The 26,681-nt window shown below is 36.0% G+C and overlaps 6 protein-coding genes, 1 long non-coding RNA gene and 1 pseudogene across 8 annotated transcripts; all 8 read right to left on the reverse strand.

Annotated features, from left to right (window-relative positions):
- LOC104782036 (pectinesterase inhibitor-like) lies at window positions 100–676 on the reverse strand. The gene has a single exon (XM_010506852.1). The coding sequence runs from the start codon at window positions 659–661 to the stop codon at window positions 101–103; it is 561 nt and encodes a 186-aa protein (XP_010505154.1). The 5' UTR covers window positions 662–676; the 3' UTR covers window position 100.
- On the reverse strand, window positions 1,075–4,407 carry LOC104782055 (dihydrolipoyl dehydrogenase 2, mitochondrial). Its single transcript, XM_010506875.2, has 4 exons — window positions 4,050–4,407; window positions 3,215–3,613; window positions 1,549–2,410; window positions 1,075–1,449 (listed from the first exon to the last, which is right to left on the reverse strand). Exons 1-3 carry the CDS (start codon window positions 4,320–4,322, stop codon window positions 1,559–1,561), a joined length of 1,524 nt encoding a protein of 507 aa, XP_010505177.1. The 5' UTR covers window positions 4,323–4,407; the 3' UTR covers window positions 1,075–1,449; window positions 1,549–1,558.
- LOC104782061 (probable protein phosphatase 2C 43) lies at window positions 4,769–6,845 on the reverse strand. The gene is made up of 2 exons (XM_010506888.2): window positions 6,549–6,845; window positions 4,769–6,091 (listed from the first exon to the last, which is right to left on the reverse strand). The coding sequence occupies exons 1-2, from the start codon at window positions 6,843–6,845 to the stop codon at window positions 5,102–5,104; spliced, it is 1,287 nt and encodes a 428-aa protein (XP_010505190.1). The 3' UTR covers window positions 4,769–5,101.
- On the reverse strand, window positions 7,360–11,603 carry LOC104782071 (DNA (cytosine-5)-methyltransferase DRM2-like). Of its 2 annotated transcripts, none has more exons than XM_010506905.1 (10): window positions 11,397–11,603; window positions 11,127–11,169; window positions 10,908–11,039; window positions 10,580–10,676; window positions 10,369–10,466; window positions 10,186–10,282; window positions 9,530–9,681; window positions 9,244–9,343; window positions 8,960–9,051; window positions 7,360–8,823 (listed from the first exon to the last, which is right to left on the reverse strand). In XM_010506905.1, exons 2-10 carry the CDS (start codon window positions 11,127–11,129, stop codon window positions 7,474–7,476), a joined length of 2,121 nt encoding a protein of 706 aa, XP_010505207.1. In that variant the 5' UTR covers window positions 11,130–11,169; window positions 11,397–11,603; the 3' UTR covers window positions 7,360–7,473. The 2 variants fall into 2 exon arrangements, with proteins under 2 accessions (XP_010505207.1, XP_010505200.1); XM_010506898.1 differs by having other exon boundaries at window positions 11,428–11,599.
- Window positions 14,661–15,735, reverse strand: LOC104782087. Its single transcript, XR_766977.2, has 2 exons — window positions 15,614–15,735; window positions 14,661–14,910 (listed from the first exon to the last, which is right to left on the reverse strand). It is a non-coding gene; the product is annotated as an uncharacterized LOC104782087 (long non-coding RNA).
- LOC104705225 (putative F-box protein At3g17500) lies at window positions 15,907–16,569 on the reverse strand. Its single transcript, XM_010421195.2, has one exon. The coding sequence runs from the start codon at window positions 16,567–16,569 to the stop codon at window positions 15,907–15,909; it is 663 nt and encodes a 220-aa protein (XP_010419497.2).
- On the reverse strand, window positions 18,144–19,436 carry LOC104705236 (annotated as a pseudogene).
- LOC109133068 lies at window positions 22,869–25,318 on the reverse strand. Its single transcript, XM_019245749.1, has 5 exons — window positions 24,721–25,318; window positions 24,184–24,211; window positions 23,703–23,990; window positions 23,402–23,608; window positions 22,869–23,312 (listed from the first exon to the last, which is right to left on the reverse strand). Exons 1-5 carry the CDS (start codon window positions 25,311–25,313, stop codon window positions 22,869–22,871), a joined length of 1,560 nt encoding a protein of 519 aa, XP_019101294.1. The 5' UTR covers window positions 25,314–25,318.

The raw sequence follows: 26,681 nt of genomic DNA on the forward strand, positions 1-26,681 counted from the left end.
CAGAAGTAACGAGAGATGAAAGTCTTAGCGAAGTTGCAAGGCACAGTAATTTCACTATGAAATTATTCATTTAATAATTTTTTGCCGTCTACACATAGAATCAGGACCTCAAAACGTCAGAGAGAACTCTAACAATGTTACACATTCTTTCAAAATCTAAATTGTGTTGTGGAACATAAATCGGCACATTATGACGTCCTGCAAGGGCAGCATCACACACAGTTATACTTTTAAAGGCTTTCGCAGCGACCAGAGATGTTAACTGGTAGTTCTTAGAGCTAGCAAACCCTATAGCTTCCTCGATCAATTTAATGGCTGGCTCATAATATGTTGTGCAAGTCCCATACGGGATCTTGAGCGGCGGATCAGTCGTGAAAGATGCTTCGCTTTTAATCAACGCTAGGTTAGTATTGCCCTGAAAACGCGTCTTTTCGATGACCAAACCGAGAAGACCGTTCAAGTCGAGGGTGAACGTTTTTGGATCAGCGAGCCAAAAGATGCAGAAGGGTCTGTTTATTCCCGGTTTTGAGCATAGTTGGTTGAGTGATTCATTTGTGACTTTGTCACTCGGAGACAAAGATGAAGATAAAGGACTAACTGATAAAAGAAGGAGAAGAGGGAGAACTGAAAGTACGTTTCTTTTGACGCAAGGAAAAGCCATTGTCTTGGATGTGGAGAATAATTATGAGTAGGCTTAGATATGTTGGAAGTGCATATTGCTTACTAATATACATATTTTTTTGGATGGCAAATGTGGTAAAACTGTAACTCCTATTTGCTTTTGGTGTGTAAGGGTAATTGTGAACATTTGTTGACTCAAATTAATGTGAGAAGACATTAATAATCTTTCCTTTGAAAATCCACTCTTATTGGATATGAATTCTTATATATATCTTTATAACCAATCAAAAAAATATCTAGACCCTTTCTTTTGGGTATTTTACTAGTATTCAACTATCTGTTTTTTTGAAACCTATTATGACAGTGGTAAAATATCTTGAGGCATAATACAGAGGAATAAAAATCGTTAACGTCTTAGACTAATCTGGGTGGAGAATAACCGAACCAAGTCTGTTAAGTGGAAGCAAATCGAAATCAGAAAGTCGAACAAAATCAAATAGTGAACGAAACAAATCATATCGAACTCGGTTTACTCCTTCACCAAAAATCAGCCAACAAAACCAAGCCAAGAGACCACCGAGCAAACCGGATTAATCACATTTGGTTCATTAACCATTTCAAATTATTACTATAGTCGGGCCTTAACCCGGAATTGAAAATCTGGAGAAGATTAACGAATTAAAAAAGAGTGGTAAAAGTATCTTCTTTCAGCTCAATCTCATACCCACCAGAAATTAAAAATCGAATGTTTAAACCGATATTAGAAAACTAATCTCGATTTGGCTTGTCGTAGGCGGTTTTACTCCCTTCTCCTACAATCCACATCTCCTAGTATGGGCATCAACACACAATAAAATATCAAAACCCAAAAAAAAAAACAAGTAAATGAAAAACCGTGAACAGAACCAACTGTAAATTGTGATGTACCTGTGTGTATCTACATGTGAATGGGCTTGTCATAGGTAGCCATGGCAGCTTCCTTGATAGCCTCACTCATGGTGGGATGAGCGTGACAGACTCGAGCAATGTCTTCACTCGATGCATCATAGTTGATCGCTAGAACCGCCTCATGGATCAGTTCTCCTGCGTTTGGCGACATAATGTGAACTCCCAAGATCTTGTCTGTCTCTTTATCAGCCAAAATTTTGACCATTCCCTCTACTGTGTCTATGGCCTTGGCTCTGCTATTCGCCATGAACGGGAATTTCCCAACATTGTAGCTTACACCCTCTTTCTTCAGCTGCTCCTCGGTTTTACCCACAGAGGCAACTTCAGGGTGAGTGTAAACAACCCCGGGGACTTTGTCGTAATCCACATGGCCGTGTTTGCCTGCTATAAACTCAACACAAGCAACACCGTCTTCTTCGGCTTTGTGAGCCAGCATTGGTCCTGGAATTACATCTCCTATTGCATAAACACCTGAAACATTTGTCGAGAATCTCTCATTCACTAGAATTCTCCCGCCTTTGTCTGTCTCAACTCCGATTTTCTCTAGATCAAGTCCAGATGTGAACGGAGTTCTACCAGCTGAGACGAGGACTATATCAGCTTCAAGAGTGGTCTGCTCTCCACCTTCAGCAGGTTCCACCATGAGTTTCACACCATCTCCAGACGAATCTACGCCAACGACTTTAGTCTTGAGCATGAATTTCATACTTTGCTTCTCTAGTGAACGTTGAAACTGCTTGCGGATTTCACCATCCATTGCTGGTACAATATCCGCTGCAAACTCAACAACCGTGACCTCTGATCCGAGCCGGCCCCATACAGAGCCCATCTCAAGCCCAATATAGCCAGCGCCAATGACAATGAGTTTCTTTGGGATTTCTGTCAAACACAGTGCCCCGGTTGATGATACAATCTTCTTTTCGTCGATGGTGATCCCAGGCAAAGATTTGACATCTGAGCCAGTTGCAACAATGATATGTTTGCCTTTCACAACCGTGTTTTCTCCATCGGTAGTGTCCACAGAGACTTCGTTCGGGGACAGAAACTTACCGTAGCCCTTCACATAGTTGACCTTATTCTTCTTAAACAGACTTTCGACTCCACGGGTGAGATTCTTGACGGCTGTGTCTTTCTGAGCCAACATAGCAGGAAGATCTACCTCAACTGAAGAGACCTTAACACCATGTTTAGCAAAAACGTGCTTTGCTTCATGATACATATGAGAAGAGTGAAGAAGAGCCTAATACAAAAGAAAAAAAAGTGAATGCTATGTTAGATAACGTCATATAGATTCATCAAAGCTTAAAAGCAAAGTGAACAAGAGCCTAATCAACAAAAAAAAGTAGTGATTAACATCTATCACAGTTATGATCTACGAACCAAGAGAGGATCATGATCCAGCATATGCAACGAGAACAAAATCAAGTGAAGAGATACAACAAATAGTTCCATTTCCATAGAATCAACCACAAACAGGATTCAGAAATACGGTAAAACGACCTCAAACGGATCTGAGTAATGAATAAGTATCATCACAGGATCAGTTCTTAAACCTCGAAACTCAATCTAACCCTCAGATCGAATCTCAAATGATGATCAACAACAAACATTCACAAGATACGAAACAAAATCAGACGAANCCAATATAGCCAGCGCCAATGACAATGAGTTTCTTTGGGATTTCTGTCAGACACAGTGCCCCGGTTGACGATACAATCTTCTTTTCGTCGATGGTGATCCCAGGCAAAGATTTGACATCCGAGCCAGTTGCAACAATGATATGTTTGCCTTTCACAACCGTGTTTTCTCCATCGGTAGTGTCCACAGAAACTTCGTTCGGGGACAGAAACTTACCGTAGCCCTTCACATAGTTGACCTTATTCTTCTTAAACAGACTTTCGACTCCACGGGTGAGATTCTTGACGGCTGTGTCTTTCTGAGCCAACATAGCAGGAAGATCTACCTCTACTGCAGAGACCTTAACACCATGTTTAGCAAAAACGTGCTTTGCTTCATGATACATATGAGAAGAGTGAAGAAGAGCCTAATACAAAAGAAAAAAAAGTGAATGCTATGTTAGATAACGTCATATAGATTCATCAAAGCTTAAAAGCAAAGTGAACAAGAGCCTAATCAACAAAAAAAAGTAGTGATTAACATCTATCACAGTTATGATCTACGAACCAAGAGAGGATCATGATCCAGCATATGCAACGAGAACAAAATCAAGTGAAGAGATACAACAAATAGTTCCATTTCCATAGAATCAACCACAAACAGGATTCAGAAATACGGTAAAACGACCTCAAACGGATCTGAGTAATGAATAAGTATCATCACAGGATCAGTTCTTAAACCTCGAAACTCAATCTAACCCTCAGATCGAATCTCAAATGATGATCAACAACAAACATTCACAAGATACGAAACAAAATCAGACGAATCGAAGTAAACGAAAATAAAAGGAGTTTCAGAATCACCTTAGAAGGAATACAGCCGACGTTAAGACAAGTACCACCGAGAGCACCGCGCTTTTCGATACAGGTAGTCTTGAGTCCGAGCTGTGCGGCCTTAATCGCAGCCACGTAACCTCCAGGACCGCCGCCGATGATGACTACGTCGTTCTCATCGGATCCCGACGAAGCAAAGCCGCGAGTGAGGGAGAGAGAGAATCTGAGGGCATCAGTGGGAGAATTAGAGATGTTTCGGGTGAGAAAGTACGCTTTTCTCCTAGCTAAACTCGCCATCGCCATCGTTGTTGTTGTTGTTGTTTTGTTCTTCCTCCGTCGAAGTTTCTTAGAGAGAGAGAGAGAGAGACTTTAGTTTCTTTGAAGAGTCGAATAAAGACGGAATATTAAAATAAAATAAAAAAAAGGACCTTTTCTCAATTTTCCCATGTTTTATTTAGACTTTTTTAAAATTTTCGTTAATCAATATACATACTTAAGAGGCGTCCAGAAGCAACTATGATACCCCAATAATTCAAAAGGAGTGCTTAAATTATTGTACACATAAGTGAAAACTGATACCATATGGCATATATGACCAACCACTACATAAGATTAAGATATCAACAATGATATGGGAATATGAAGATCTAGAGATGGATGATAAGAGAAGTTTATCTAATGTAAGAGAGTTCTTAGACTCAAAACTCTGATCAAAATCCTCACTCACAGGTTCTAAAGTTTCAAAGACATAGGGAAGAATCAGTTGATTAACTTTATAACCGGAATAACTTCAATCTTAATTAGTTTTTGTACATAAGTGCTCAATAGTCCTACTGAAGAAATAGCCAAACAAACAGATCAAAAATGGCTACTACAACACTTATGAACATTTTGAACAACACAGAGAAGTCTTTCATCTTCTCTTTTTGCCCTCCTTTTATTTCCATCCAATATCAGAGATGAAATGTCATCAAATAATCTTTAGCCTTGCGAGGGTTGTTATCTCCAAAAACCCATCTCTGTTGCTATAATATATACATTGTTGTCCCCTCCTCAAGACCGCTCAAAAACCTTCATCAGAGTTAGCCTTCTAGCATTGTCTGTAAACGGGCTCGGGCTTCTTCTGAAACACAGAACCGTATTCTTCTCCGCTGTGGAGCTGGAGATGATGTTAAGCAGATGACCACCACTGTAACGTTATCTGATGAGTCGAGCCTCAACGCTTCCCTTCCGAGTTCCATAGCGCATCTTCTCGGGTCACCGTGTCTCCTGAGTCCTTGCCTGACGAAAGTAACAGCATACTGGCTTGTCATCACATCCCAAACACCGTCACATCCCATAACCAAGAATTCGTCTTCCTCTGTTAAAATCATCTGTTGAATGTCCGGGTCTGAGATCAGAGGTGAGAAAGATCCACCGAGGGGTGAAAACCTCTTTACTGACCAGTCTCCAAGAGCTCTTGTAACAGCAAGGTCACCGTAGAGATACTCGCCTTCAAAGTACCCACCCATATCCTCCACCCGTCTCCGTTCTGGCTCAAATGTAGATTTGTGATCAAATGACATATCAACCGCTTTTCCTTTTCTGCATAGCACTGCACGGCAATCACCAGCGTTAGCTACCATTAAATGTCTTCCAATTACAAGAGCGGTCAATGCGGTTGTTCCACACGAACTACTAACTATTCTTTCATCTTCCATGGCGAGATCAGCAAGCCTATAAGCTTTCCGATGAGACTTCTCCAGTTCTTTCAAGAAAAGAGAGTCCACAACCGAAGGAGATTCTCGAAAGACAGAATCTTCATAGAACAAACTCATTGCATTCTCTTTAATATACTGTGATGCCTCAGATCCACCATGGCCATCAAACACACCGTAGAAAGCTATAGGCACAGGAAATCTATAGAAGGAAGATCCAAGATGAACTGAAAGGTCGTCTATGCATATGTGTTCATCTTCCATGTACTCCCGGTAGTCACCCTTATCCGCATAACTCCCAGAGCTTATATTTGGTATAAACTCAGTAGCAGGCTCTTCAATAATCGTCGCAGCTGCAGAACAACAACTCTTGACCTGTTTGAAGCAAAAAGGTAACATTATAAAAACTTGTTTAGTGTTTAGTTGTTCTTCTCCGAACAGAACAAACCTAACATACAAAAAGCTAGAATGGATTCACAGAACAGAACAAACCCAACATCAAAGACTCAACAGAGAATTCACAGAACTGAACAAACATAAAAAAAAGCTAAATTCTTTACTGAATTCGAATTGGATTAAACAAGTGAGCAAACCTAAAAGAAGTAAAGTCTTGATAGCATAATTGACCAAGGCGATGATCGAAACCCCAAATTCAAATCCATGACACTAGATGAGCAAGCGGAATTATCAAAGATTAAGACTTTATCAATCCATTCTAATCCAATCCTAACTTCGAGTTCATTGAAGAATCTAGAATGACACAGAGTCCTAAAGAAAGTAGCAAAATTGAAATAAAGAGAAGAGAAAAAAGAAACAAAACCCAAACACGTACCGATCCGAACAGAGACGTTTCTTCAGAGCCAGGAATCTCAATACAAACGGAATCATGAATTCTGATTTCGGCAATCTGAAAGCTACTACTACTGGGATCTTTCCCAGCGGAGAGATGAGACTTGACGTCGATGACACTGATCTCAGCTGAAGAATCAGAGACCATGTTTTGACTCAGAAGCATCGATTTTGCTTTTATAATGAACTGACGGACACACCTGATTATGAGATCTTTCCAAAGACAAAGCTGTGTGTAAAGCAGCCATGTTTGGGTCACTGAAGCTTTGCTTGGACGCATTTTAATATTTTCTGCTAAAATTATAAAAGATCAAAACAAATTAGGTTTACCTCTGAATATGTTGAGAAATATATATGTGTTTGCTTATATAAATATTATCTCTGTTTTTTTACCCAAAAAACAAATATTGTTATCTATTTTTATACAGTTTTTCTAAAATTATTTGTATGATTTTTTTGCCAACTGGAATAAAGTAAAAAACTTATCAATTAAGTTTCTAGTAACCCAAAAATATCTCTGTGTAAAAATATCTATATAATAGGTGTTTATTTAAATGCATGAAACTCTTGTGTTCACACTGATTTGTCAAACCAAGTTTAAATTAAGTGTTAAATACAAAATTAAGGCAAAGATTAATTAGTACTTGGCTAATGGTGACTGGTGAGCTACACGTGGAAAACATGAGTGCAAGCTTTCAAACTACACTTGGCCACCGTATTGGTTTCTTCACCTAGTTAACACTGACACTAATGAATACATCATTTTTCGAGAACGTGGCAAAAGAATGCAAATATTGTAAAGAGTCAAGATTTTTTCATGTAAAAGGTGGAAGAACATCTAAGCATCGTTTTTATTACAAAAGAACAGTTCTCTAAGAGATTCAAACCATGGGAAGTCTTTAAAGTCATCAACTTAACTCCATCATATCTCTGACACGTTTCGAGATACGGACAAACTCATTAAACAACGAGTAATCAAATTCAGAAGCTTCTCTTCTTGAGGTTTCTTTAGAGAGATCAGGAGGTGTTGATGGGCTCTGGCAAATGATAAAGTCAAATCCTTCAAACCTCTGCACCAAATTCTCTAGCTTGTTTGTAGTTAAGTTCTTGATGTCTTCAATCTGCACAAGCTCTCCGGTTTGTCCCGAAGTCTGCCACCATCTTTTCAGTATGTTACGGCTCAATCCACAAGACTCTACCGAGACTACGCCTTTTAGATGGATTCCAAGACGGTCCAACGCAATTTCTGCACCACCAATCCCGCTAAAGAGAGATAAAACTGTTAATCCTTCAGGAAACATAGCCTTGAGTACAGAGAGATGGTAGCCCAATGTGTCTGTTTGGAAGCAGTAATCAAACAACTTTAATCTTTCCGCCAATCTTCCACCACCGATGTTTGTGTGGTTTGTTGGATATCCCATAATGCACTCCATATGCTCAGGCTCCACAGGTGAGAGGATGTTTGGAGCAATCCATATGAGATTTGAGGTGTGACAATGTCGAAGTATTAGAGTCTGGTCTTGTTGAATAGGCTTTCCCCTGCATTCAGCTATACGGCGTCCAATTCGTTCACAGAGAAGAGTTACATCTTTTGTCCTAGTAGACGAGCCGCCATTCAGATGCTTTCTGATATCCCATTGTGGCCACCAACTCTTCATTAGTGGCATAGCATCTTGTATAGTCAACCGAGGTTTTGGGAGGATATTGAACCGGTTTTGAATGGGAAGATTGTGCAGGTACCCTTCTGTCCTACGGAGGGGTGAACACAACCGAGTATCTACATGTTCTGGGTGAATTCCAAACATGAAAGACGAGATCTTCGACCACCAGCTAGGAGATAATTCACCAAAGTTTCCATAGAAGAAATAAGGTCGTTTGGCTACACTTGGGCCAAGACTCTGAGACAAACGTGGCTGCATTACTCTAGGAAATTCATATGTGTCCTCTTTTGACTCATCTTGCATCCATGGGGTATCCATAAACGAGCTTGAGTCTCCCATATATTCGGTTCTTAACCGTTTACCTCTGTCATCGTAGTCAGTGCATTCATCGGGGTAGGCATTCTCATCCTCATCTTTTGGTCGTTTACCCTTTGAGGTCTCTCCCGCATTGGCAGTGGCAGGGAAAGGATAAGAGTCAATACCAGGATCTGGTTTTATATTAGCAGTGCCAGTCGACGAACCCCCAGCAACACCAATAAATCTCCAACTCTTTGAAAGACATGTACGATTCACTGCAGGAGCCGCCGCTGAAACTTTCTACAGTGGCACCAAATATACATTGTGTAAAACTCCAGCAATATCATAGCCCAATTAATAGAAGAGAATGAGATGGTTTTGGTGAATTATTTGAGGGCGATAAAATATTACTCTCGAAAAATTAGAATGAACATACCTTTTCTATATCTTCACGGTCACGGTCACGGCCACTAGGAAATTCACCAGTAACAATGGACTCAGCAAGGTCAGACATCCGACCTTTTGTACCTGAAGAGGCGTAAAATAGATTATTTATCAGTGCAACAGGACGGGCTGCAAAACAAATGATATAATTTTTCACCTTAAAATTATCATAATCACCCCTAACTGCATAAACAAGATATGTTTGATGTCTGTATTGTTTCTTCAAACATATAATAGTCGTCATGGATTGAACACATAAGTGCCTAAGTTGCTCACCTATCTTCTCAATTGCCAATGAAATTTCATCGTTAGAGAATCCCATTTCCATTAAATGCAAAGTCTTGTCCATTGTTTCAAACAATAGTTCATTGGGAACCTGAATGTAAAGCAAAAAACAAAGGTTAGAGATAATAAAGGTAACAGCAACATGAAATATACAGAATGAAGACAAAAGACAGGTAGTGGAAACTGGAATCTACTAAGGCGAACCAACAAAAGGACATAAAGGACGAATAACACATTGAAAAGAAAATCAACAGCCAAAGTTCAAAGCACCACATACCTCAGGTCCCCGAGCAGTAACTTCATCGACATTTTCATCTTCTTCATTTATTTCAGCACCATCAAGTGAGTCTTCGGATTCCTCCGCAAACTTTTCAGCTAATTGAGCAGCAGCAATGAAGTCCACCATCTCATCGACTGGCGCGTCTTTACCTATCACGCAGAAAAGACAATCATGAAGAAAGACTTTGGTGACAGGCCATATGATAGCTGCTTTCTGCATGTTAAGTTTCTGTATAGCTTTGAATAGCATAACGTCACATGCGATGAGTATCCGCTTTAAGCATTATTAAACAACAGCTTCATAGATGTTATTTCTCTTCTCAGAAATACATTTTGGCGTCATAATAAGACGTATAAGTCTCCTCAGTTATGTCTGTTTTTATATATCAAATGATTAGAAGTTCCAGTATGAAGAGACGTTAATCAACCAAAAGACAAAAAAAAATCTTGCAATATTGAAAAAATTGGTCCATTTTGAAATGTACACGACTTCTAGCCACTCAAAAACATAACCTAAACAATGAAGCTAGCACTGAAACAAATGCGAATATCTTAAACGGAAACAATGAAGCTAGCACTGAAATAAATGGCTGCAACCATTGTAAGATGTTTGAAAGTATAAAGGGAAAGCCAAAGTCATTGTAAATACATTACCAAGCCTATCCAATGCAAGGTCAACTAGATTTTCGGGAAACTTCATTGCTAGTAGTGCTATCCTTCGACCATCGGTTTCGTATTCAATACCAGGCTCCTGTCAGACATAAGCAAGAAACATAAAGAAATTGCACAGAAGGAAATACAAGACTTGTGCATCAACAGTATCAGTATGTGCTTTACCGGTTTGGGTTCCATTAGACCATGATGGCTGGGTCCAGGATGTTCTGTCACAGTACTCTTAGTGAGAATCTCTAATAACAATTCAAAATCGTCTTCACCTGGATATGTGAAAAGGTAACCTCAGTAATCATATCCCCTAAATGAAAGTAAGCATTCACGGTCGGAAGCCTTTTTATAAGAATCACATTTTCTACAGGAAATTTTCGAATACCGTTTTCATCAATTGCTTTCTGAACACGAGTTGGGCAAAATCCCATCTCAGTCAGCAATGATTTCACTTGACTTCCAGAAGAACTAGCAGCATTTTCCTGCACATCAAGTAGAGAAAAATAAGAACATTCCAAAGCCACTGATTGTTTCGTTAGCTGTTGTCTAACGTTTTCAAAAGATGTTCAAGTATATTAGACACGTAATGAGAAAATACACTACACAACAAAAGACCATTTAACATAAAAAAATGTAGTAGACACAGTGTTTGTTTAAAGAATCCAAGAGATTTGAGTCCTCTTAGATAGGAAAAAGCTAAAACATACACCAACCTGCTGCTGAGGGTAAGAGGTGGTGTCGCAGGACAAGTCAAAATCCAAGGTCTCTGGTTTTGGAAACAGTGTCTGCCTATTCCTTTCATGATTAGACGAACCTCCACCACCTTTTCCCCTACGCAAATCACCCTACATGATTCCACAAACTTATGAAAAACATGCAACACAGATAAAACAAAGTGATTCCAAAAAAATAAACACCTCTCAATTCCATACCATTTATAGTCCACAAAGTTCAAAGCAAGATAGAAATTATCTCCTGCAATTACCCAAAGCAACATTGTGTCAGTGTCACCTTAATTGATGATTCTACTATAAACGGTAAGGGAGAAGATGAAATCAATAAATTCGTTAAAACCCCAAAAAATAGAACACTCCTCCAAGTGAGCCACGAGTGACACTTAATTATAGTAAAAAGCCAGATTTCCACACAAAATCCAGAGATTGCGACCAAAAAAAAGGGGACCAATATAGAGAAAGAGTAACCGTAGTCGGTGAGGAAGAGGAAGGTGCATGCCTGTGCGGTGGTCCGCGTCTCAGCCGATCGAGTCGAGTCTAGTCCGGAGGAGGAAAGCTAAGGAGTAAAAAAGTTGATCGCAATGTATAGCGGCGCGTGAACTGCACAGCCCGACTATGGTGAAATCTGGAACGAATTTTGGGATCAATTTGGTAACTTATTATTACTCCCCTTTCTGTTTTTTTATGTTTTAAAATGCTAAAATTGTAGAGAGGATTTTTTTTTTTTTTTGTCGGCCGAATATTTTTATAAAGCCCAAATTCGGTACAAGAAAGGCCACTAGAAGGCCCACTAATTGCAAACATTTCGAGATAAACCTGTAGAGAGGATTTTTAATTAGCTATGGTTCAAATATCTAAATAATTAATATTTAATTATTTATTTAATAAAATAAATAAAATGTTGTTAAATTTTTGATGGAAATACTCCCAAACTTTTGACACTGGATGATTTTTAAATAAAATTATTTATTCTTCCATATTGGACACATGACATTAGAAACATGTTTATTAAATAGATTTAATTATAGTACCAACACATTGTTAAAAATATAAATCAACACTATAATTTAAAACATCCAATCCCAACCCTAGTCATTAAGTTTTTTAGGATCCTTTAAAATAATATATATTTAATTCCATTTAAAATGTGTTTGCAACCAATAAAACTATTTTTAACTAGTTAAAGTCCATTTTATAATGAGGATTTTTCAAGATATATATGTGTATATATATATATATACTAGTAGCTTAAGAGATTTTTCTCTGTAAATATTAGGTTTCTTTGGCAAAAGAAAATTCTTAATAATAAAATAATTCACAAATTGTGTTATGCAAGCACTTTAGCATTGTCTTCACCTAAGTAATAAAATACAAAATAAATTTATAAACACATTGTCCAACTGTGGCATCTACCCAAACTTAATATGTTATCATCAAATGCCATTAAATATTTAATTTCAATGTACAGTATTGGCAAATAAATAAATTTCTTAAGTTTTGAATTTTCATTTTACAATGAAGATATTGAACTAAAGTAGACATTATATGAGTGCGTATATAACATATGTGCGTATATATAACCATTTTACATATTTTGGAGAGATCAACGTGAAGATTTGGCAAGGGCTCGTCAATCGTCTCCACTCCACCTACGTTTTTATTGTTGCTGTCGTCAAGTACTTGCCGACGAATTTTTGAACTTGTGTTTTTTTGCTCAAATTTGTAGGTATATATATAACTAACATTTTATATATTGCAATCAAAAAGGTCTAAGGAATTATTATACAACGAACATAGAAAATTCATATCGATTTTGTTCTAGCCATGTGTGTCCAAACGTGGCGACTATATATATGCTCGTGGGGACTAGAGTCCTTAGTTATAATATATAATCTGATCAATATATGTTAAAATAAATGCTTTTAATGCATGTAGTAAAAGTAATTTTAAGTTTAATTGATACCGATCTTGCTTTTGCGTGGATGAACACCGATACGGCCTTGACCGATATAAAACCTTCTTGTACGTCGACGTCCATTTATCCACATGTGGGTGTCTTGTTTCACGCACTTAATTAACTCATCTATATTATCGAAGAAATAATGGTTTGTTTGTGTTTGGATTTAACATGGTTTTGTTTTGGGTAAATTGGAGTACATTCCCTACTCAGCGCGCGCATACTTAATTCTTGCTGTTTCGGCAAGTTAGGCTTAGTCTTAGACTCTTAGTCACATGAATAGTTCCGCCGACTTGTACTTCAGCTTTGGGTCCAGCTTCGTTTACATTTGGTTTGGCTTAGAAGAATTAGAATGGAGATGGTCTAAGGATGTGTCGCTGGAAAGATGTGTCACCGGAAGACATTAGGCCTCTAATGAGATATGTAAGTCATGTGATGGGAATTTTCCTTGCCTATATCATACTCATTATTTATGCTTTCCTTCTCCATGCGGATTCCTAAAGACCACATTTTCTAGTCATACAAAATTATGTATATGATTACTTAACGTAATACAAAAATTATGAGAGATCTCGAGCTATGTAAACACTTCACAGTGTAGTACTCCACATGTATTAAAACATGCTTATTATAATATTATACAAATTGCTACTTAATTAATTCTAATTAATTCTACAATGTATATGCTTATAAAAATTTGTAAAATTTAAACCACTTATTTCTTCATCCATATTTCACAACAAAGATGAGAAACACATTAATTGACTAGTATTATTCAAAGAACANAAAAAAAAAAAAAAAAAAAAAAAAAAAAAAAAAAAAAAAAAAAAGCAATGAGAGTAGTAAAAAAAAAAAAAGCAAGAAACACATTATTATTCTAGGTCTTGTAAATGGAAGAATTCAAAACAAAGCAAGAGTGGTTTCTTCCTCTTGCTTCCGATCCTGGTGGTGCAGGTTGCTTTAGATTTGCACACAACTTGGAACATAAGAGCACACAAGTACTCGAAAACAATAGCTAGGAACAGATTCTCCAAGATCCACTAGTTTACAATATCCATCTTCTCCAACGATATAAGCTGTGTTGTGAGTGGGGTTATGTATACTCTTTCGTTTATCAAAAATCACCGCGAGTTTTTTCTCTTCGTCAACAAAGAAAGTCGCAGATATAGGCTCGAATGGTCTAATCCTACCGATAGGTAAGAACAAGCTGCTCCACGATACTGCGTTAGGCTCAATCTTATTACTAATCCATATCCCTGTCCACGCCGTATCCCATCGGTGATATAAAACCGCAAGTTTCTCCTCTCTAATAGTAGATAGAGTTACAGTATCATGCAAACAAGGCTGAAATGGTAGAGGCAGAAGTAGAGCTGTCAAATGGTCCGTCCATAGACCACTTGGGCGAGACCGGTTGGACATTTTTTTGTATTGAGTGGAAGTTGGACATGCCCAAATGGACAATGGTCCTAAAAGTGTTCATGCCCATTAAGACCATTTCTAATTGGTCATGACCATGGACAGCCCATTTTTATTTATGTTGTTTTTCACTTATTTTTGTTATTTTTTTTTTATAAAATCTAAATTTAATTTTTGTTGTTATTCATTTATAAAATATGTGTTTTTTTTATATAAAATCTGAATTTTATTTTGTTGTTTCTATTATAAAATCTGATTTTTTGTTGTTGTTTTTCTTATAAAATCATGAATTTGGTGGAAAATTATGAAATTACATTTTCTCACCAAAACTATTACTGTAGTTCCAAGTATCGACTGCCTGAAATCGGTAATTTACAAGTTCATTTACCAAATCTAATTCTCTTTATTTTCCAATCAAAGGGTCTTTACCCTTTTAGGGGCACAAACATAACAGGAAACTTCGTTAAACTTGAAAAAAGACTTGAATAAATGATGGTCCATTCTCCGCATCTCTCTGAGCCTCCAAATGAGATAAATCGCATCTTCCCCTAACACTGATGCCTCCACTTGTTGCATTGCCCAGTCGTAGTGCACCATGTGTATCGTGTCCTAAATCCAACACAACAAATTCTTAATGGACTCTGGCAGCATTGACCATATAGGTAACATGCCTGTGCCATATTGTTCTTGTTTATGGATAAGTATTAAGGACTATAATTTTCCAAATAAAATTTATGAATCTAAAGAACGACACCAAGAGAAAGAAAAAACAAAAGCATTCTCGTACGTGTCTCCATATGGTTTACAAAGCAGTACAATCAAAGAACCAAAACACAACACCAACCTAAAGCATAATCGAGAACACAACTTCTCTATTGAGAGTCTCTACTCACGAGCAAAGACTTAAACTACACTAACATTTCTCCAATTTGTTCAACAGTAGATTTTATAACTCTAGACTTAAACAAATACAGACACACACAACACCAGAAAACAACAATTCCAAAGTTCTAAACACACATATACTCTTACTGAATCATAACAAAGCTTTAGCCTTTAGAACCATAATTCTCAGAACCATAATTCTCAATTCACTACTGCTAAAAGAATGAAACTTTGGACAAACCCACCATCTAAAATCAATGTTGGATCTATAATAAAATATTGAACACAAAAGGCATTTGATTTTATCGGACAAGCACTAAGCAAGAGATTCAGATCGAAATGCTAACATAACTCAACGAAAGAGATGAAGGAGAAAGAGATGAAGGCGAAATCACAAAAAAAATAAGAAAGCCCACTAAATTGTTACCTGCTTTTGATTCGGATCAAGGAATTGAGATGAAGAATTGAAGATGGTGACTCAAACTTTCCAAGGAGGAGCGATACGAAGAAGAGAAGAAGATATTAACATTTTCCCCAAATTGTAAAACCTAGATTTTAAAGAAATTTGGGCTGCCCACTGTCCAAATGGTTATGTCCAATTGGTCCGCAAGCCCAATGATCTTTTGTCCATTTAAGACCATCTTAATTTTGGGCATGACCATAACCGCCCATAACGAAGTGGACATGGGCTCGCCCACGGACAGACAGCCCATTTGACAGTTATACCTTATACAAACCAAAACAATAAGTATTTCCCTTCAAAGACATGCCATTTAGTTGCGGGATACAGTTGCAAGTGACGTCATTGAGAACCCTCCATGAATCAGAGCTAAAGTCATAAATTTCAAACTCCACAACTTGTTTGCATAGCTTGCCATCATCCCAATACCTCAAGATTTTGTAGTTACGGCAAGACTTGTTGTTTCCGTATCCAAGGAAAAACATAGACTTTCTCTTGTTAAGTAAACTGTGTTGGATCCACCTGGTTTGACCAGTACAAGGGTTCCAAGCCACGAGACTATTGTCCTTGGTGGTGCACAATAATAAACCCTCGCACTGAAATATTTCGGATACATCGACTTGGTCTGATGATTTCAAACGAGAATCCTTTAGGTCAAATCCCTCCTTAAGTTCTCTAGATGGAGCAGCAACGTTTTTGTTGATTTCATCATGGAGATTGCCTACACTCATCGGACAAACTCTATAGTCCTTCAACATGAGGACCCCGAACTGTTTCGCTAAGTGCTTGTGCTTCTCGACGAATCTTTTGTCTTGGAATAAACTGTTCCATAGTTTGCAAGTAGATCTTAACCGAGTCAAAGTTGTTGCCTGAACTCTAGAGAGTATCTCCTCTACCAATTCCGGGGGAAGATTCGGCAGCATCATTGTTTATCTTGTGATCTTTGGTAAAGACGGCTCGAGATCTATATACGGTATATATAAATAAACAATTAGGGTTTTGATTTTATGGTCCAAAATTTTCAGTATTTTTATTATCTATACAAAGACTCTATTTACAACAGAGACTCTATCATACTTTTAAAGAACACTAAGAACATGAATGGAAGATGACTTTTAAATGGTTTTTAGATTATAGACTTTGGTTTTTAGTTTTTGGTTTTTGATTTTTGGGATTTTAGTTTTTTTTGTAAGAAAGTTATTTTTAAAATAATTACATAAAGAAACATAAAAAAATAAAAAGAATAGTAAGTTTTCCCTAAAATCTGTAATTACGTGGATTCTAGTTTTTGTTAATATTTATAAAGAAAAGCTAAAAACTAGTTTTTCTATTTTTTAGAAAATCTATTTAACCTAAAATCTTGAATGGAGAAAAAATTGGTTTTTGAAAAACAAAATCCAAAAACTATAGTAGAGTCTACTAGCCATTCTAGGCCTAAATTAAAAGGCACATAGCACAAGGTCTATATTCAGTTTGAGCCGGCCGTGGTAATGCAAAGAAAGGTTTATATATATTAAAAAAAAAAAAAAAAGAAGACTCGGATCAATATTAGATAAAAACGACGACAAAGAAAAAAAGAACAAACAATAGAGATCGTATCAGATGCTTTTTGTTTTTTCTTGACAAACTAATTTCGATATTTTTTCCATTGCGCCTAGGTATTATATATTACTGCTTGGGGGATTTGAACCAAACTTGGAACATAGTTGGAAATAAATAGTCCGTGTGATGTTTTTGGAGAATCTCAAACAAATATTTCTCTGTAATATTTCTCCAATAATGTCGACTATGTGTCCGCTAGTCTCATCGATGCCTTTTATATATAACCTTCACAACACACAGCCATTGTCTTGGGTTGTTGATATCTTTCCGTTGGAAAAATTAAAACCTAGCATGAGATTTTTTTTTCGGGTTTCATCTGAAGCAAGCCAGTAAGTATTTCCCAATTCAAAAACACTTCTCTTTTTGTGAGGCATGGTAGGGATTGACGTCATCAAGAACCCTCCATAAATCAGAACTAAATTCATAGATTTCAAACTTACTTATAACTCGGTAGCATGAGTCGTAAAAATTCAACACCTTAAAAGAAATTGTAGCTATGGGAAGAATTGTTGTTTTCGTACCCAAGAGCTATCTCATAGCTGTTCTTGTAATGTATACTGTGTTGGATCAACCTGGTTTGACCGATCTAGTGTTACGCTTCGTGGAGCATATTATAAAAACCATGCATGGCCGAGAAATATTTGTGATATTAGGAATTGATCGTTCAAATCGTCCGTTATTAGACTGCGAAGGTGAAGTCCATGTAGATTTGCGCTCATTGGATAAACTAATAAAGTAATGCTAAATTAAGAAGAAAAGAACCATTACGTACCAAATGATATAGGGTGATGTGGGATACAAAAAAAGAAAAAGAAGATGATTTCCCCATAACTAATTAGTCCAAGGACAAGACAAATGATAACAAAAACGAAGAAATTAATATGATATGATATTGCTAGATTCCAACCAAACTTGGAGCGTAACAAAAGTACATGTGTGGCCAAAATACGGGTCCGGGTCCATCTTCAAGATCCACAATGCTGTGATCATCGGCGTCGTCATCTTCAAGATCCACAATGCTGTGATCATCGGCATCGAGTACATTCTCACTAAGCACGGTGGCTTTATTCTCCTCGTCAATTTTTAAAGTTATACGGATAGTACTCATGGCTTTACTTATACCATTATCAAAGCGATGAGTGATTACATCAATGCTTAAAAGTTTGTTCCAAGAGATGACATTGGTCTCAGTTATATCATTTGTCCTCCACATATCCATGGATGTAGCATCTTCGCCGAGAAAAAATAGCGTAAGCCGCTCTTCTCTTACAGGCAATAAATACATCACATCACTATAACCTTCAAACGGAAGGCACACATGTGGCCCAAATCTCTCTGTTGTAAAATCAAAAGTTATTAAGAAACAATTGGTTACTTCTTCCTCTAAGTCACTATCAGAAGCGATCCAGTAAGTATTTCCCTTTATAGACATACCATAACCAACTAAATGTAGTTTGAAGTATGGACCGAAACTATCAACGACCCTCCATGAATAAGAATTAAAATCATAGATTTCAAGCTGAAAAGTTTCAAAATCAAATAACCTCATGATTTTGTAACCATGGTAAGGTTTTGTGTTTGCGTATCCGAGAGCATACTTATGGTGTAAATTGTTAGCACTTTTGGTTTGGATGCACTTGGTTTGACCCGTACACGGGTTCCAAACCACGGTAGTGCTAGTGTTGGTGATTAGCTATAACCCGTTACAGTGTAAGACTTCAAAATCAAGCCCGACTTCATCTAAATGACAACCTTTTAGGTTAAGTTCACCATTGAGCTTTATAGAAGGATCAATGGTGTCGTCAAGTCCATGGAGATTGTCACTCATCCAACAAACCCTAACATCCCTCAAAACCATATCCGAATACTTCTTTTTTGCTTCATCAAAGTGATTCTTGGTAAATCTTCGATTATGTAATAATGCGTTCCACTTTTTGCAAGTAGACCGTAATCGAAAGAGAGATGTAGCTGGAACCCTAGAGAGTATTTCCTCTATCAAATCATCTGGAAGAGCGGACATGGGAGAAGACCGTAATGTTATCGTTGTGATCTCACAAGGAAGAAGGAAGCTACGTACAAGGGGTTTGCAAATTTTTGGGGTTGTATTTTGTTTTGTTTGACGTGCTCGTCTTATATATAGACAAAAACATATAAAAAAGGAGTTTATAACTTGGGCTTACTGAATCATGGATTTAAATTTATTTTTAATGATTTTAGATTTCGTTGGATTTTGATAGGATTAAAATATTTTGTATAGATTTTGGCTAGACTTCAGGGTTATTGAATCTTGAATTCAGATTAACTTGTAATTATTTTAGATTTGGTTGAATTTTGATAGGACTGAAAGACTTAACGTATTATATCGAAGTTGAATCATCTCATAAAAATTCATGTCAAAATTCTAGCTAATAGATAAAAATATATATGTGTCAATCAATTAGATGGTAACGCGTGTAAAAAAAACTAACCATTTTTTTAATATATATATTAATTTACTTTCTCATTTTATTTCCTGTCAATTTACTTGTGTATAGTAGTCTATCAAACATGTGTCAAAAACAAGAAAAATATATTCAGTTAGCATGGATTTTAATGAAGAAATAATTTAAGTGATTTAATAATAATTTAAATGGATGTAAAATGTTCTTATCGTCTCACTATATCTACACTATTATAGCAAAAATTCTCATTAAACAACTTTTGGACCATGACTTTCTTTTATTAGTTTTAAATAAAAAATGCTAGTTTTCAATAATTATTCATTTATTAGTATATCATTGAAATAAAATTCTCTATCCTTTCAAATTAAATCAGATACGCGTAGGTCTTTTAATACCCAATTAGTTGACTAGATTTTCTCTTTAAATATTTACCATTGATTATCAAAATGAAATTAATTCTTAGCCACTGATTTTTTCAATGTTTTAATCTAAATCATATGTTTTTATTTCTGAATCTTACAAAATTGCTTAAGATTTCATTAACTGCAAATCTAAAACAATCTTATGAGATAATCTTACAAATGGAATATTCATACTTTAGTTATAAACAAGACAATTTTTAGGAGATTTGACATATAAAATATTAACTTCTAAATATTTATACATAATCTCACTATAATTACAATAGTCTTAACCATTGAAATATCTCAAATTTAAATTTCTGATTTTTTATAAATATTTTAGGAAAAAACGAAAAAACAAGAAAAGGAAATTACATTTAATATTTGTGCATATTTTTCCTCACATTTTTAGGATCAAATAAATAAATTCAGTTTAATTTTGAAAACAATTAACTAATTACAATTTAAAATAAATATTAAATTATTTTAAAAGGTATTTTAAAATAGTAAAATATTCATTATAGCCTTAATAGTATAAAGTTAATTAATATATAAGATATGTGATATTAATAAAAATCAATCTAAATTTATTTTAATAAAATATATCTAAAATTAACTTATTTGTAAATACTCTCTAAAATACAAGATATGGAAGAAATATCTTTAAGAAGATCTTATGTAACTAATATATTTTGTAATCATAAATAAAAATAATATCTATTTATGAAAATAAAATATTTTATGGATTACATTTGTTGTTTAAGAAAAATTATAAAAAATCATTTTTAAAAAACAAAAAAAAAAGCAAAGAAATTTCAATTTAAATTTGTATTTCTAAATAGTAATTACACTAAATAAGTATTTAAAACTCTAAAATTCAATAATTACAATTGGTTGACTATATTGATAAGTAGCTTTTAATTTATTTATTTACTATGAACAAATCTTGTATTGCAGAAAGAAATAAATTATATGTCAAAAAATGAGAAAAACACATAATTTAGTTATGTTCTTACCTTAAATTTTTGGACGAAAAAAATTGTCTAATAGTTAAATTATTTAAAAGAGAACAGTTATAGAACATAAAAATTTTATGAGTAGGGACGATATGAAACATGACGGGACAGGACAAAACAAGATGGGAAGAGATGTCTTTACCATTGTAAAATAGTTATGTGTAGGTTATATACGTGCAATAGTCTAAACTAAAACCAAATTAAAATCTGATAATAGATTTAAGACTTTTAAATATACTGTTATCGCTTAAAAACTGCAAAACCATCATTGTATATTTGTTACCGTACAAAGGATTAACGATGTCAAAACAACGTACTTATCTAAATATGTATTAACATTTACAATGTATGTAAACCAAATATAATACTATAACACTTTTTAAAACTTTGAAATTATAAAAAACACATAAACCAAAATATTTTATGTGTTCAACATATGCATTCAAAATATTTTATGTATTTAAAATATACATAAATTAATTACAACATGTGTTATTTTTGTGCTAGATGTGCTGTAGCATGGGGTATCACTAATTAGCAGGATAAAATCAAAAAGATAAAGAACAGAAAAGATCTAAATTCATTATAGTAATGAAACGCGCAAGAAACTAATTATAATAACATAATCTCTCTCTTCTCTATGGGCTAGAGTTAATCCAAGTTTAGATAGAAGCCTCTTGCCTTCAGGTTGAATTTGAACCATATATGGGAGTCTCGGACACAACTGTTGGACAAAAAAGATTTGCTTCCAACTCTTCTCAAATGGCCTTTCGCCTCTTCTTTCTGNTTTTTTTTTTTTTTTTTTTTTTTTTTTTTTTTTTTTTTTTTTTTTTTGTCAAAATGCAGCTCCTTTCCGTAATCATACTCCTTTCCGACAATGTATACATCTTATTCAAAACATACGCTACAATCTTCTCCTCGTCAATCAGAAACACACTTCCATCACACGTTAGCTTGTGGTCATAATTAGGTTTTAAACCCACTGTCAAGAACTTCCTACACAACACACTACAAGAAAACAGCCCATTCCCGACTACAGTAAGAGTCGTTAAGTAGTTGCTAATTTGCTGTTTACGACTCAGTTACGGCTAAAACGTGTAGTCGTAAATCCTTAGTCGGTAAAAGAATTAGTCGTAAAAATAGTCGTTATTTAACGACTACTGTACGACCAAATTCCGTAGTCGTAAACATAGTCGTAACAGAGTCGTAAATAATTACGACTACGATACGACAGAGTTACGATTAACCAGCAGTTATATAGGCAGTTGTAAAGGAGTCGTAGTGTAGTCGTAACATTTGAAGACTCGGTTACGACGGATTTACGACTAATCATGATATACAGTAATTTTGCTTGTAGTCGTAACGTAGTCGTAACATGCTTATTGATTTACGACTATTTGGCTACTATTCTAAACAAATTAATAATGTAATTTTAATTTGTTTAGCGACTAATGTTTTGTGGAAAACAAATTTATAAATGTTTTAAATTGAAATTGGTACCTGTTTCTCAAAATATTATGAAACCAATATTGTAAATAGAACAAAAACAAGATTAAGACAATAAAGTCATATTAACCATGATTTATAATACAAACCAAAAGACCAAGTTTCTCACAAGACAAATATACAAACCAAAAGAGACAAATGCATACCAAGTATACATGTGTCTCAACAAAAGAGACAAGTTCAACAAAAGAGACAAGCTCAACAAAAGAGACAAGCTAATTAGTTTGGTCTATGAAATTGTAGGTGAGAAGTTAACCTAAAAAGCATCACTGTTTGAAGATGGAGAAGGAACCGGATTTGAAGGTGGAGCTGTTGCAGGAAGTGTGGTTGAGAGTGGCTCTGTGGTTGCTTCAGCTGATTGAGTCTTCATAAACTCTATAAAGGCAGGGTCAGTATTGCGCAGGTACTTCTCGACTAAGGACAAATGCTCTAACTTGTCCTTCTGCTCAGCCACAGCTTGGAAATGTAGTGCTTCACGGGCAGCAAGCTCTGCATCACGAGCAGCAACCTCTGCATCACGACGAGAATTATAAGCAGCCTGCTCTTCGATTTGACGTTGAGTTTCCCTCATTTGCTCTTGCAATGACTGAAACATTGCAGACTCTTGTTGTTGGTTTTCCTTGCCATTGAGAAGAGGTTGAAGAGTATGCTTAAGACTTCCAACTCCATACAGGTTTCCTCGTGAATCTTTCTGAGTAGACTACAAGAAAACAAAGAGAAAAACACTACATAAAGAGGCTGTAGAAATCGAAAGATAATTCAATGTGGGTTGTGAAAAGTGATATTTACCTGAATAAAGATGTTTGTGTAATCATCTGCTGTGAGCTCTGGAGGCTGTGAAGTATGTTCCCCAAGGTCGGACAACTTCTGCTGCAAGTTCTTCTCATAATTGAGAGAGATTTGCTCCGCCTTCCGGTCAACATAAGTACCATCTGGCTTGGTATGTGTCTTAATAAAAACCTCACCAAGACTAACCGGTCTTCCCAATTCCCTTTCCTGCAATGTTACAAAAGAATCAAGGGTTATGACATCATTTAAAGCTCCAAATGTAAAGAAAAACAAAATTTATGGGTATATAAAAGTTACTAACCATTTCGGTATGGATTTGTTGATAAGACTTTGGCCCTGATAAGTGGACGTGAGGACCAAGACCACCACGATCAGACATACGAGCTTTAGAGTAGGTGAGACTCCTTTGTTGTGCTTCTTCAGTCTCCCAATAATCAACCATTGTTTGCCAAATAGTATCTCTGATCCATTTTGGTCGCTCTCCACTAGTCTTGGCATTGCAAATCATGTCTTTCATCCGGCGTTGGCAGATGAGCTCGAAAAACTGTTGAACTGTCCCAGTAATCAAAGGATCCCATGTGTGTGTTTTCTACATAGCAAAGACAATATAATGATGTTAGTGGAAACTCAACAAGTAAACCTATATGTGAAAAGGTTAAGAGAGAAGAAAACTGTACAGCAAACTCGATGAACCATCTCTGTTGTCTGTCCCGAGGCACACATGTCCAGCTGTAGTATGGACCATCAAATTTATTTGTAAAATTTTTAGTAATGCTCCTTACCAGTCGCGATTTTTCGTCACGAGTAAACCTGCAAACACAAAACAGCAAAAAAGATGTCAATGTTCTAAAACAGATAAGGACCAACACAAAACAGATGTCAAAACAGATTGAGTACTTATACTTATGTATATACGACCAACGCAAGACAAAACCTATTAAGAACAAACATCAAACAGACATATATATAGGTCCAACACAAAACAGATGTCAAAGATTGAGTACTTATACATATATATAGGCACAAAACAGAACCTATTAAGAACCATCAAAGATTGAGTACTTATACCAACAAATCAGTTATATTTTGTTTGATTGAGTACTTATACCAACAAACCGGCTCAACACAAAACAGAACCTATTAAGAACAATGTAAACAGACATCAATGTACTAAAACTAACCATCAAAGAGCATCACAGACAATCAAAACTAACCATCCTCAGACAAGCTCCGGATTAATGTTCTAAAACTAACCATCCTCAAACTAACCACCTCAAACAATCAAAACAGACAAGCTCATTAGAAGAATGTATTAATACCAGGTCGTCTTTGGCATCGGTGTGGGGGAGAGGACGGTGGTAAACTTCTCACGGTTTGGAACTCTAAGCAGGGCATTTAGAGTGACAATCGTGTCCTCCTGGAGCTCCGGATTTGAAGCCTCAGAGCCTTCATGGTAGTTGTTACCGTGAGATGATGGACGGCTCTGAGCTTGAGAGTTATCAGCTGGAGACGGTGGAGCGTCTTGTAGTGGAGGATCAGCTGGAGACTGTCGCGGATTGTTTTGGACCTCCTCTGACGAAAGAGGCTGTTGAGTCTGACGTTGTTGGTTCACCGAGGTCTGGAAAAGAGTCTGTGGCGGTGGATAGTTGCGGATCTGTGGTGCTCCTGACGGTGAGGGTCTCGGGAAAACGTGGTCTTGCTCTTGGGGTGTTTGAGGATGGAGCAAATCTGTTGTCGGCGTAAAGTTGTATTGTGGCGGTAGAGGGTTTGGTCTTCTCGCTTCCTTGATGGGGGTCGACCCTTCGGTTCTTTGGAAGAAATTACGGTCCATCTTCCTCTTTCTTCCTCGCTTAACTGGAGCTTTGGTCGGAGCCTTAGTTGCAGACTTCGTTACAGATTGTGTTGGAGCCATCGTGAAGAAGAGAATCGGGAGACAGATGAGAAAGACAGACAGAGAAGAGAAAGCAAATCGGGATTCAGAAGAGAAATCGGGAAGAGGAGAGTTTCGAAGAGTTATCGAAGAGGAGAGTTTCGGAGTTATCGAAGAGAAGAGAAGAGGAAAGTTTCGGATTAGGGATTTTTGTTTTGGTTTTGGGGGAAAAATTAGGTTTTAGGTAAAGGGGAAAATCGAATTTTTTTGGTTTTGGGGGAAATAATTTTGGTTTAGGAGGAAATTATTTTGGTTTCCCGGGTTTATTTGGGTTGAGATTAATTAATTCATATTTTTTTTTAATTTAGTCGCTAATTAGTCCCTAATTAGTCGCTAATTAGTCATAATAATTAAACTAAAAATTTAATATTTAGAAACTAAATATTAGTCATAATTAAACTAAAAGTTTAATATTTTGAACACATAATTATAAACACATAATTATTTATTTTAATAGAAACATAATTATTAATAATATTTGATACAAGCATAATTATCCAAATTGATACAAATATTTTACACAAGCATAATTAGTTAGGAGGATCTTCGTCTTCATCTACTTCATCGTCTGAAGATGATAAATTATATTGAAATTCATATTCTGGTTCTGCATCTTCGACATCATAATCAAGATTTATTGGTTCATTTATTTCTTCTAAATTATCGAAAACCAGATCTTCAATAGTAGTCACCAAAACAGCATTATCATTTTCTGTTTGCAAAAGAGTCGGTTCTTTGTTCTCATATTCTCCTGCAATGTTTCCCCTCGGATTAACTTTTAAAACATTGAGCCATTCCTTCCTTGGCTTCTTTGTGTATGGATAGGGAATATAGCAAACTTGATGCGCCTGGGAGGCTGTTTAGGAATATCAACACAAATATGAGTTACACATATATATATTATCGACATTAAAAAATAATATACATAGGGGTACCTTCTATTGGGAGAGGTCCGTCTAAATGATTCTGAGCAAGACTCAAAACTTCCAAGTTAATCATATTCTTTAGTTCTGAAATAATCAAAGGCCAAAAATATTGTATGTCCCAAAATAATCATTAACTATATTTAAATAAGCTATATTCATCTCCCTTCATATTTATAAATATATAAAAACATTAAAAAAAAGAAGCAAGCTTGCCTTGCAATCCCATTGAGCTAGAAAATTTATTCGAACTAACCCCCCCCCAAACGAAAAAAACGTGAATTATAATACCGATATTTTACGACTATTATACGACTACGTTACGACCCACCGAAAGTGTCGCATAATAGTCGCTAAATAACGACTACTACGCGACAACCTGTACGACCCGCCGATATTGTCGTAATATAGTCGCCTAATTTGGTGA

The sequence above is a fragment of the Camelina sativa genome, chromosome 1 (genome assembly GCF_000633955.1).
Source record: "Camelina sativa cultivar DH55 chromosome 1, Cs, whole genome shotgun sequence".
In the NCBI taxonomy this organism is placed as follows: Eukaryota; Viridiplantae; Streptophyta; class Magnoliopsida; order Brassicales; family Brassicaceae; genus Camelina; species Camelina sativa.

Bases quoted from the DNA above. Each gene is read 5' to 3' on its own strand.
- LOC104782061 (XM_010506888.2), bottom strand. From the start codon at position 6,845: ATGCGTCCAAGCAAAGCTTCAGTGACCCAAACATGGCTGCTTTACACA. The intron at 6,092-6,548 runs GTACGTGTTTGG...TGCTTCAAACAG, and splicing joins AAACGTCTCTGTTCGGATCG to GTCAAGAGTTGTTGTTCTGC.
- LOC104705225 (XM_010421195.2), bottom strand. From the start codon at position 16,569: ATGCTGCCGAATCTTCCCCCGGAATTGGTAGAGGAGATACTCTCTAGA.
- LOC104782071 (XM_010506905.1), bottom strand. The intron at 10,283-10,368 runs GTAAAGCACATA...TATGTCTGACAG, and splicing joins GTCTAATGGAACCCAAACCG to GAGCCTGGTATTGAATACGA. The intron at 9,344-9,529 runs GTATGTGGTGCT...CTTTACATTCAG, and splicing joins TTACTGCTCGGGGACCTGAG to GTTCCCAATGAACTATTGTT.
- LOC104782055 (XM_010506875.2), bottom strand. From the start codon at position 4,322: ATGGCGATGGCGAGTTTAGCTAGGAGAAAAGCGTACTTTCTCACCCGA. The intron at 3,614-4,049 runs GTGATTCTGAAA...CTTTTGTATTAG, and splicing joins TCGGCTGTATTCCTTCTAAG to GCTCTTCTTCACTCTTCTCA.
- LOC104782036 (XM_010506852.1), bottom strand. From the start codon at position 661: ATGGCTTTTCCTTGCGTCAAAAGAAACGTACTTTCAGTTCTCCCTCTT.
- LOC109133068 (XM_019245749.1), bottom strand. From the start codon at position 25,313: ATGGCTCCAACACAATCTGTAACGAAGTCTGCAACTAAGGCTCCGACC. The intron at 23,991-24,183 runs GTAAGGAGCATT...TTTGCTATGTAG, and splicing joins GTGACGAAAAATCGCGACTG to AAAACACACACATGGGATCC. The intron at 23,609-23,702 runs GTTAGTAACTTT...GTAACATTGCAG, and splicing joins AACAAATCCATACCGAAATG to GAAAGGGAATTGGGAAGACC.